The sequence below is a fragment of the Mesoplodon bidens genome, assembly GCF_964165515.1.
Source record: "Mesoplodon bidens genome assembly, chromosome: 3".
Taxonomy (NCBI): domain Eukaryota; kingdom Metazoa; phylum Chordata; class Mammalia; order Artiodactyla; family Ziphiidae; genus Mesoplodon; species Mesoplodon bidens.
In genome coordinates this window covers 92765154-92775460 of record NC_138178.1, presented here as the reverse complement: position 1 = coordinate 92775460, position 10307 = coordinate 92765154, and the positions used below count along the sequence as shown (strand labels likewise).

The 10307-nt window shown below is 42.2% G+C and overlaps 1 protein-coding gene across 1 annotated transcript in view; it reads left to right on the top strand.

Moving 5' to 3' along the window:
* STARD9 (StAR related lipid transfer domain containing 9) overlaps nucleotides 1-10307 on the top strand; it is a 126440-nt gene that overhangs the window by 108613 nt on the left and 7520 nt on the right. Inside the window, 4 exon segments of the mRNA XM_081227195.1 lie at nucleotides 134-331; nucleotides 747-930; nucleotides 1297-1434; nucleotides 2430-2504. Coding sequence (XP_081083321.1) covers nucleotides 134-331; nucleotides 747-930; nucleotides 1297-1434; nucleotides 2430-2504 — 595 coding nt within the window.

The window sequence follows — 10307 nt, the reverse complement described above, 5'->3', positions numbered from 1 at the left end:
CCGAGCCGGCTGACAGCTGGCCGTTCCCTCCTCCTGGCTCAGCTCTGGGACCTTCCGGGGGTCAGAGATAGGTCTGGAGATGGAGAAGGGCAGTCAGGGTCAGCTTCAGTGTCTCACTCACGTTCTGTCTCAGGCCAGAACGCACTGCAGAAAACCTCCGGAGGGAGCGGGCTGAGCGACTTCAGAACTTCCGCAGGACGCGAAGCCTCAGCCCCCAGAAACAGCTGAGCTTCCCATTCAACCGGGATCTCCCCACCTGGGCCTTTGACTTGCCCAGCAGGCGCCGAGAATACCTGCAGCAGCTGAGGAAGGATGTTGTGGAGACCACCAGGTATGGTGGACCCAGAACCCTGTGGGGAGCAGGCTCTGTGTGGGGCGAGTGTGGGGAGTAGGGCCTGGATTTGAGCGTCCTGGACACCGGAGGCTGCAGCTTCCTTTGCCAGGAGCGATTCCAGGAGTGGGTCCTACGTGACTGTGGACAGTCGGAGGCGGCTGTGGAGACTGAGGCAAAGGGAAAGAGGAGGGTGCGGGAGGGAGCAGCGGACGGGGGTGGGGGTGGATAGAGGAGCCGTGCCATGCTATGTAAGACTGCAGGCCTGAGCCTCAGGGTGTTTGTAAGACCACACCCGAAGGCCCTGTGGGCAAAGAGAGGATGGGCCCTTCAGGAAGGTAGTGTTGAGCCAGCCTGGGCCATCGCCCACTCACCATGTTAGAAGGCATCTCTCCAACCCTCTGGTCTTCCCCAGGAGCCCAGGGTCAGCGTCAAGGTCTCCTCACCCACCCTCTGATATAGAGCTGATGCTACGAGAATACCAGCGGGCCCGTGAGGAGGCCAAGGCGGAGATTGCCCGGGCCCAGGCTCGACTGCGGGAGCAGGCTGAACAGGAAAAGCTGAGAATCCGCCAGCAGATCGTCTGCCAGCTGCTGCGGGTGGGGAGTGGGGCAAGCCTCTGATTTCAGGGTAGGCTTGGAGCCTGGGGCAGACCAGGGCTGCCTCTGAGTCTTGGGACGTAGAATTTGGAGGAGGGCGTCGGGCCCCTGGTGCCAGCTCAGAGCTGCTTCACTCTCTATTTTCATGCCATCCTCGTCAGACCAGCTCCTGTCCCCGGGCCAGAGTTTGGGAGGAGGCAGCTTGGGTATATAGTTGGGGGTGGGGATGGGGGAGGCATGGGGGTATGAGGCTGAGGCAGGAGGCAGTGGGAGGTGACGGGAACTGGGGAGGTGAGAAGGGGCAAAAGTGAGGGTGGGAAGTGAGGGTGCACCTGGAGCTGGTTGACAGTAATCTGTCCTTCCCAGGAAGAAGAAAAGCTACACACCCTGGCCACCTCCAGCTCTTGGTGCACCAGCTCCAACGGAAGCCTCTCTTCTGGTGTCACCTCCGGCTACAATAGCAGCCCGGCCTTGCCAGGCCAGCTCCAGTCCCCAGACAGTGTGGTGAGTAGGCAAATGCAAGCACCAATCGGGCCGGGAGCGCCGTGCCAAGAGTTTGGGAGGAAGTTCTGCCTCCTGGAGGCCACTGCTGACATGAGCCCTTCTCCTGTATGATGGCCTTTGTCTTCCCTGTGGTTTTTGTTTCTCCTCCCTGTTTACTCATTCATTCATTCATTCATTCAACAAGTGTTTATTTTGTAGGCACTTTGAGGCACTGAGCAAAATTGTTCTTGTCCTTAAACAGATTATTAGAGGGATAAATATTAAACAGCTTATTTTATGATTATTTAATTATTGTTGCAGTAGGTTCTCTGAAGGGGTGCTAAGCCGGATGAAACAGGGACATGACCTAGTCTGGAGGGTCAGCAAAGATGCTCTGAAGAGAATGTGTTTAAACTGAGACTGGAAGGCCGAGAGGTAGTTAACTCAGTAAAAGTTGGTGTCTGGAGATATGTGGGGGGCAGGAGAATAGCCTTCCAGGCAGAGGGCCCAGCAAGTGAGGGAGGAGGAGTTGGGGGAACTAAAAGAAGGTTAGTGTGGCTGGAATGTGAAGAGTGAGATGGAAGAATCACATGAGAAGGGACTAGAAAAGGCAAGGTTGTGTAGACGCTGTTGAAAATTCTGGCTGCTTTCTAATCCATCTGATCATGTTACTTCTCAAAGCTGCTGACAAGCTTTTTAGCGGGGAGGAGAACGATGAGCTTGCCAGAGAAGTGGCAAGAGCAGCCCTGGGTAGACCCGCTCATGACCTTGGCAAAGCCAAGTGAGAGATGACTGTTGCTTGGTTCAGGGCACCGCCTGAGTGGAGGAGCAGATGTGGATGCGCTGGCTAGAGCATCCACAGGACGCAGGGGCAGATTGGAAGTTGGAGGCTGGAAGCAGGAGTCAGAACCACATGCACTTTGGGCTCGAAGGGCTGGTGATGTCCATGTGTCGAAGAGCCCTGAAGGGGGCAGGTTTTGAGGGGAAGATCATGAGTCTAGTTTGGTATTTACCAGGTTGAAAGTGCTTGTGAGAAATGCAGGGGAGCAGCTGGAAATCAGGCAGTTGGAATCCAGGTCTGGAGCTCAGAGGTAAGATCTGGCTGGAGATATAAAATCTGAAATTCCTTTTATAAGCAAAACTTCACATAGTAAAAAAAAAAAAATAGTATTCAAACAGTAGCAAAAGACATAGAATGTCAAGTGCATTTTTCAGTCTTTTTGCCTCCCCAGAACCAGTTTGGTGTATATTTCCAGAGATAGTCTGCGCATCTATAAGAAAATGTATATCTTTTGAGAATATGTATATCTTTTTTTGTAAAACTCATGAATGGGAGCATACTGTACCCATTTTGTCTTTTTCCTTAAAAATATTTTCTAGATATCATTTCATATCAGTAAATGCTCTTTTTAACAGTTGAATAGTGTTTCTTTTTTCTCTTTTATTGCATGTTTTTAAATGTGATGTTTTGTAGAGATAATATATTCATATAGTAGGAAAGGCAAAAAATATACACATATAGAGAGGTATGCAGGGAAATAGCCATTCCTGTCCCTCATCTACCTAGTCCTTCCCCCTCATCCACCCAAGAGACCAGTGGTGGCCCTCCTAGAGTGTTATAAATACAGAATTAAAGTACATTATGCCAGTGTTCTGTCCTTACATTTTTTCACTCAGTATATCTTAGAGCCCTTTCTACATGAGAATGCAGAGAACTTTTTCTTTTCTGTCGCTGCACAGTGTTCCGCTATAGAGAAGCACTGTATTTATTTAACCAGTCCTCCACCTTGGGTTGTTTTCAGTCTTTTGCTGTTGTAAACAGTGCTTTGTGCATGTATCATTTCATACATATGCACATATATCTGTGGGGTAAATTCCCAGAAGTGGACTTATACAAAGATATGGGCATTTGAAACCAATAGGTATTGGCAGGCTTCCCCTCACAGATGTCCTACTTTATACTCTCGCCCCCACCACCACCACCAGCAGGGGGAGAGAGTACGTCTCGCCCCACACCCTCACCAACGTGTTACCAAATGTTGGGACTTTTGCTGGGTGGTCTGTTCATATCCTTTGCTCATTTATCTCCTTTTTTTTCCCTTACCAGTTTCAAGGAGTTCTTTATATATTAGCAAGATAGCCCTTTGCCTGATAGGAATTAGAAATTTTTTCCCCTAGTTCTTCATTCTCTTTTGGCTTTGCTTCTTCTGTTTGGAGCCATTCAGAAAGTTTTGTTTATCGGTTTTCCTTTTATAGTGTCTATGTTCTGAATCATAATTAGAAATACATTCTCCATTCCAGTTATAAATAATTTTTCCTGTAGTTTCTTCTAAAACTTGTATGGTTTTATTTTTCATATATAAGTCTTCGCTCCATCTGGAATGCATATATAGTGTGAGGTGTGGATCCAACTTTATTCTTCCCGATGGTTATCTAGTTATCCCTATCGTGCTTATTATATAGTTCATCTAGACAGTTCCTCTTTGTCTCACCAGTTTAAGGTGTCAGCTTTTCTTGTACCAAGGCTTATAATATATTCTCCTACTCATTACTCTTCTTTTTTTTAGATTTTCATTATTTTTTACTGAAATAGTTGATTTACAATAGTGCGTTAATTTCTGCTGTGTAGCAAAGTGATTCAGTTATACATATATGTACATTCCTTTTTTTATATGCTTTTTCATTATGGTTTATCATAGAATATTGAATACAGTTCCCTGTGCTATACAGTAGGACCTTGTTGTTTCCATTATTCTTCTTTTTCTGACCCTGTAGTGTATTCTTTTTTTTATTTAATTTTTATTTTATATTGGGGTATAGTTGATTTACAGTGTTGTTAGTTTCAGATGTATAGCAAAGTGGTTCAGTTATACATATCATTCTTTTTCAGATTCTTTTCCCATATAGGTTATTACAGAATATTGAGTAGAGTTCCCTATGCTATACAACAGGTCCTTGTTGATTACCTATTTTATATATAGTAGTGTGTGTATGTTAATCCCAACCTCCTACTTTATCCTTCCCCCCGCCCCACCTTTCCCCTTTGGTAAACATAAGTTTGTTTTCAAAGGGAGTCTCTTTCTGTTTTGTAAATAAGTTCATTTGTGGGGCTTCCCTGGTGGCGCAGTGGTTGAGAGTCTGCCTGCCAATGCAGGGGACACGGGTTCGTGCCCCAGTCCGGGAAGGTCCCACATGCCGCGGAGCGGCTGGACCCGTGAGCCATGGCCGCTGAGCCTGCACGTCTGGAGCCTGTGCTCCGCAACAGGAGAGGCCACAGCAGTGAGAGGCCCGCGTACCACACACAAAAAAAAAATTAAAAAAATAAGTTCATTTGTATCATCTTTTTGGATTGCACATATAAGTGATATCATATGATATTTGTCTTTCTCTGTCTGACTTACTTCACTTAGTATGATAATCTCTAGGTCCATCCGTATTGCTGAAAATGGCATTATTTCATTCTTTTTTATGGCTGAGTAACATTCCATTGTATATATGTACCACATCTTCTTGATCCATTCATCAATGGATCCATTCATCAATCTCGATGGACATTTAGGTTGCTTCCATGTCTTGGCTGTTGTAAATAGTGCTGCAATGAACATTGGGGTATGTGTATATTTTCAAATTATGGTTTTCTTCAGATACATGCCCGGGAGTGGGATTGCTGGATCATATGGTAGTTCTATTTTTAGTTTTTTAAGGAACCTCCATACTGTTCTCCATAGTGGTTGTACCAATTTACATTCCCACCAACAATGTAGGAGGGTTCCTTTTTCTCCACGCCTTCTCCAGCATTTGTTATTTGTAGACTTTGGATAATAGCCATTCTGACTGGTGGGAGGTGATACCTTGTAGTTTTGATTTGCATTTCTCTAATATCTATATTGAGCATCTTTTCATGTGCTTTATGGCCATCTGTATGTCTTCTTTGGAGAAATGTCTATTTAGATCTTCTGCCCATTTTTTGATTGGGTTGTTTTTTTGATATTGAGCTGCATGAGCTGTTTGTATATTTTGAAGATTAATCCCTTCTCAGTCTCTTTGCTTGCAAATATTTTCTCCCGTTTTGTCAGTTGTCTTTTTGTTTCTTATGGTTTCCTTTGCTGTGCAAAAGCTTTTAAGTTTAATTAGCTACCATTTGTTTATTTTTGTTTTTATTTTCATTACCCTGGGAGGTGGGTCCAAAAAGATATTGCTGCAATTTATGTCAAAGAGTGTTCTGCCTGTGTTTTCCTCTAAGAGTTTTATAGTATCCAGTCTTAAATTTAGGTCTTTAATCCACTTTGATTTATTTTTGTGTATGGTGTTAGAGAATGTTCTAATTTCATTTTTTTACCTGTAGCTCTCCAGTTTTCCCAGCACCACTTATTGAAGAGACTGTCTTTTCTCCACTGTATATTCTTGCCTCCTTTGTCGCAGATTAATTGACCATAGGTGCATGGGTTTATTTCTGGGCTTTCTCTCCTGTTCCATTGATCTATATTTCTGTTTTTGTGCCAGTACCGTACTGTTTTGATTACTGTAGCCTTGTAGTATAGTTTGAAGTCAGGGAGCCCAATTCCTCCAATTCAGTTTTTCTTTCTCAGGATTGCTTTGGCTATTTGGGGTCTTTTGTGTTTCCATACAAATTTTAAAATTTCTTGTTCTAGTTCTGTGAAAAATGCCATTGGTAATTTGATAGGGATTGCATTGAATCTGTAGATTGCCTTGGGTAGTATAGTCATTTTGACAGTATTGATTTTTCCAACATGGTATATCTTTCCATCTGTTTGTGTCATCTTCGATTTCTTTCATCAGCATCTTATAGTTTTCGGAGTACAGGTCTTTTGCCTCCTAAGGTAGGTATATTCCTAGGTATTTTATTCTTTTTGTTGCAGTGGTAAATGGGAATGTTTCCTTAATTTCTCTTTCTGATCTTTCATTGTTAGTGTATAGAAATGCAGCAGATTTCCATGTATTAATTTTGTATCCTGCAATGTTACCAAATTCATCGATGAGTTCTAGTAGTTTTTTGGTAGCATCTTTAGGATTTTTATGTATAGTATCATGTCATCTGCAAACAGTGACAATTTTACTTCTTTTCCAATTTGGATTCCTTTTATTTCTTTTTCTTCTCTGATTGCCACGGCTAGAACTTCCAAAACTATGTTGAGTAAGAGTGGCGAGAGTGGACAACCTCGTCTTGTTCCTGATCTTAGAGGAAATGCTTTCAGCTTTTCACCATTGATTATGATGTTAGCTGTGGGTTTGTCATATATGGCCTTTATTATGTTGAGGTAGGTTCCCTCTATGCCCACTTTCTGGAGAGTTTTATCATAAGTGGGGTTGAATTTTGTCAAAAGCTTTTTCTGCATCTATTGAGATGATAATATGGTTTTTATTCTTTAATTTGTTAATGTGGTATATCACACTGATTGATTTGTAGATATTGAAAAATCCTTGCATCCCTGGGATAAATCCCACTTGATCATGGTGTATGATCCTTTTACAGTTCTATTGTTGGATTCAGTTTGCTAGTATTTGTTTAGGATTTTTGTGTCTATGTTCATCAGTGATATTGGCCTGTAATTTTCTTTTTTTGTGTTGTCTTTGGTTTCGGTATCAGGGTGATGGTGGCCTCATAGAATGAGTTTGGGAATGTTCCCCTCTGCAATTGTTTAGAATAGTTTCAGAAGGATAGGTGTTAATTCTTCTCTAAATGTTTGATAGAATTCGCCTGTGAAGCCATCTGGTCCTGGACTTCTGTTTGTTGGGAGTTTTTTAATCCCAGTTTCAATTTCAGTAATTGTGATTGGTCTGCTCATACTTTCTGTTTCTTCCTGGTTCAGTCTTGGAAGATTATACCTTTCTAAGAATTTGTCCGTTTCTTCTAGGTTGTCCCTTTTACTGGCATATAGTTCCTTGTAGTAGTCTCTTATGATCCTTTGTATTTCTCTGGAGTTAGTTGTACCTTCTTTTTTTAAAGTCAATTATTTTATTTTTGGCTGCATCGGGTCTTTGTTGCTGTGCTGCACGTGGGCTTTCTCTAGTCGCGGGAAGCGGGGGCTGCTCTTTGTTGTGGTGTGCGGGCTTCTCATTGCGGTGGCTACTCTTGTTGCAGAGCACAGGCTCTAGGTGCATGGGCTCAGTAGTTGTGGCTCAGGCTCTAGAGTGCAGGCTCAGTAGTCGTGGTACACGGGCTTAGTTGCTGCGCGGCATGTGGGATCTTCCCAGACCAGGGCTCGAACCCGTGTCCCCTGCATTGGCAGGTGGATCCTTAACCACTGCACCACCAGGGAAATCCCTGTAACTTCTTTTTCATTTCTAATTTTATTGATTTGAGCCTTTTCCCTTTTTTTCTTGATGAGTCCAGCTAAACGTTTATCATTTTTGTTTATCTTTTCAAAGAACCAGCTTACATTGATCTTTTCTTTCTTTTTTTTTTTTTTTGCGGTACACGGGCCTCTCACTGTTGTGGCCTCTCCCGTTGCGGAGCACAGGCTCTGGACGTGCAGGCCCAGCGGCCACGGCTCACAGGTCCAGCCGCTCCGCGGCATGTGGGATCCTCCCAGACTGGGGCACAAACCCGTGTCCCCTGCATTGGCAGGTGGACTCTCAACCACTGCGCCACCAGGGAAGCCCTTTTCCTTTTTTTTTTTTTTGTGGTATGCGGGCCTCTCACTGTTGTGGCCTCTCCCATTGCGGAGCACAGGCTCCGGATGCGCAGGCTTAGCGGCCATGGCTCACGGGCCCAGCCGCTCCATGGCATGTGGGATCTTCTCAGACTGGGGCACGAACCCGTGTCCCCTACATCGGCAGGTGGACTCTCAACCACTGCGCCACCAGGGAAGCGCCATTGATCTTTCCTATTGTTTTCTTCATCTCTGTTTCATTTATTTCTGCTCTCATCTTTATGATTTCTTTCCTTCTACTAACTTTGGGTTTGTTTGTTCTTCTTTCTCTCATTGCTTTAGGTGTAAGTTTAGGTTGTTTATTTGAGATTTTTCTTGTTTCCTGAGGTCAGATTGTATGGCTATAAACATCTTTCTTCCTTGGCATTCCTTGGCTTGTAACTGTATCACTCCAGTCTTTGCCTTTGGCATCACGTGGCTTCTCCCTGTGTGTCTCTGTGTCCCTGTGTCTTCGTGTGGCCTTCTTATAAGGACACCAGTCACTGGATATATGGCCCACTCTAATCCAGTGGGACCTCATCGTAACTTGATTGCATCTGCAAAGACCCTATTTCCAAATAAAGTTACATTTATAGACAGCAGGAGTTAGGACTTCAACGTATCATTTTTGGAGAACAATAATTCACCCCACAACAAGGGTTCATCCACTTGTAGCATGTATCAGAATTTCATTCCTTTTTATGGCTAATAATATCACATTGTGTGACTATCACATTTATTTGTCTGTTCATCAGTTGTTGGACATTAAGGTTGTTTCCACTTTTTGCCTATTATGAATAATGCTGCTGTGAACATTAATGTACAAGTTTTTGTGTGGACGTGTTTTCACTTCTCTTGGGTTTTACCTAGGAGTTGGACTGAGATCATAGGGTAACTCTGTTTCACCACTTGAAGAACTGCCAGACTGTTTTTCAAAGTGGCTGCACTATTCTGCAGTCCCATCAACAGTGTATAAACAGTGTATTTCTCCACATCCTAGCCAACGCTTGTTATTATTCATCTTTTAAATTATATTCATCCCAGTGGGATGTCAGGTGGTACCTCATCGTTTGCATCATCCTGATGGTTAATGGTGTTGAACTTTTCATTTGCTTATTATACATTTATAAATTTTTTTAGAGCAATATCTTTTCACATCTTTTGTCCATTTTCTAATTAGGTTGTCTTTTTATTATTAAGGCAAAGAGTTCTTTATATATTCTAGTATAAGTCCCTTATCAGTTATATGACTTATAAAAAGTTTCTTTATTCTGTGTGTTGTCTTTTCACTTTCTTGATGGTGTCATTTGAAGCACAAAGTTTATAAATTTTATAAATTTATAAATTTTGATCATGTCTACTTTATTTTTTTCTTTGTTGCTTGTGCTTTTGGTTTCATATCTGAGACACTCTTGCTCAATCTACGGTCACAAAGATTATGCCTATATTTTCTTTTAGTTGTATAGTTTTAGTTCCTACATTTGGGCTTTGATCTGTTTTGAATCAATTTTTGTATATAGTGAGAATTAGGGATCACATTTCTTTCTTTTGCATGTGGATATCCAGTTGTCCCAGCACCATTTGTTCAGACAGATAGTCTTTTCTCCCATTGAATTGTCTCAGCACCCTAGTCAAAGATTAACTGACCATAGATGTGTGGATTTATTTCTGGACTCTTAATTCCATTCCATTGAATTATATATCTATCCTTAGGACAATACCACACTGTCTTGATAACTGTTTAGGTTTGTGGTAGACTTTGAAATCAGGAAGTATATGTCTTCCAACTTTGTTCTTTTTCAAGACTGTTTTGGCTCTTCTGGGTCCCTTGACTGTACATATGAATTTTAGGGATAATCTTTTCAATTTCTGAAAAGAAGTCAGCTGGGATTTTGATTGGGATTGCATTGAACCTGTAGATCAATTTGGGGAGGGTTGCTATCTGAACAATATTAAGTCTTTCAATTCATGAACATGGGATATCTTTTTATTTATTCAGGTCTTCTTTATTTTCAACAATGTTTTATAGTTTTCAGAGTATAACTTTTTCAGTTTTTTTTGTTGTTAAATTTATTCCTACCTATTTTATTCTTTTTGATGCTATTATAAATGGGCTTGTTTCCTTAATTTCCTTTTTGGTTTGCTCATTGCTACTATACAGAAATACAGTTGATTTTTTTATATTGATGTTGTCTCCTGTACTCATTTATTAGTTCTAATACTTTTTTATTAGACTCCTTA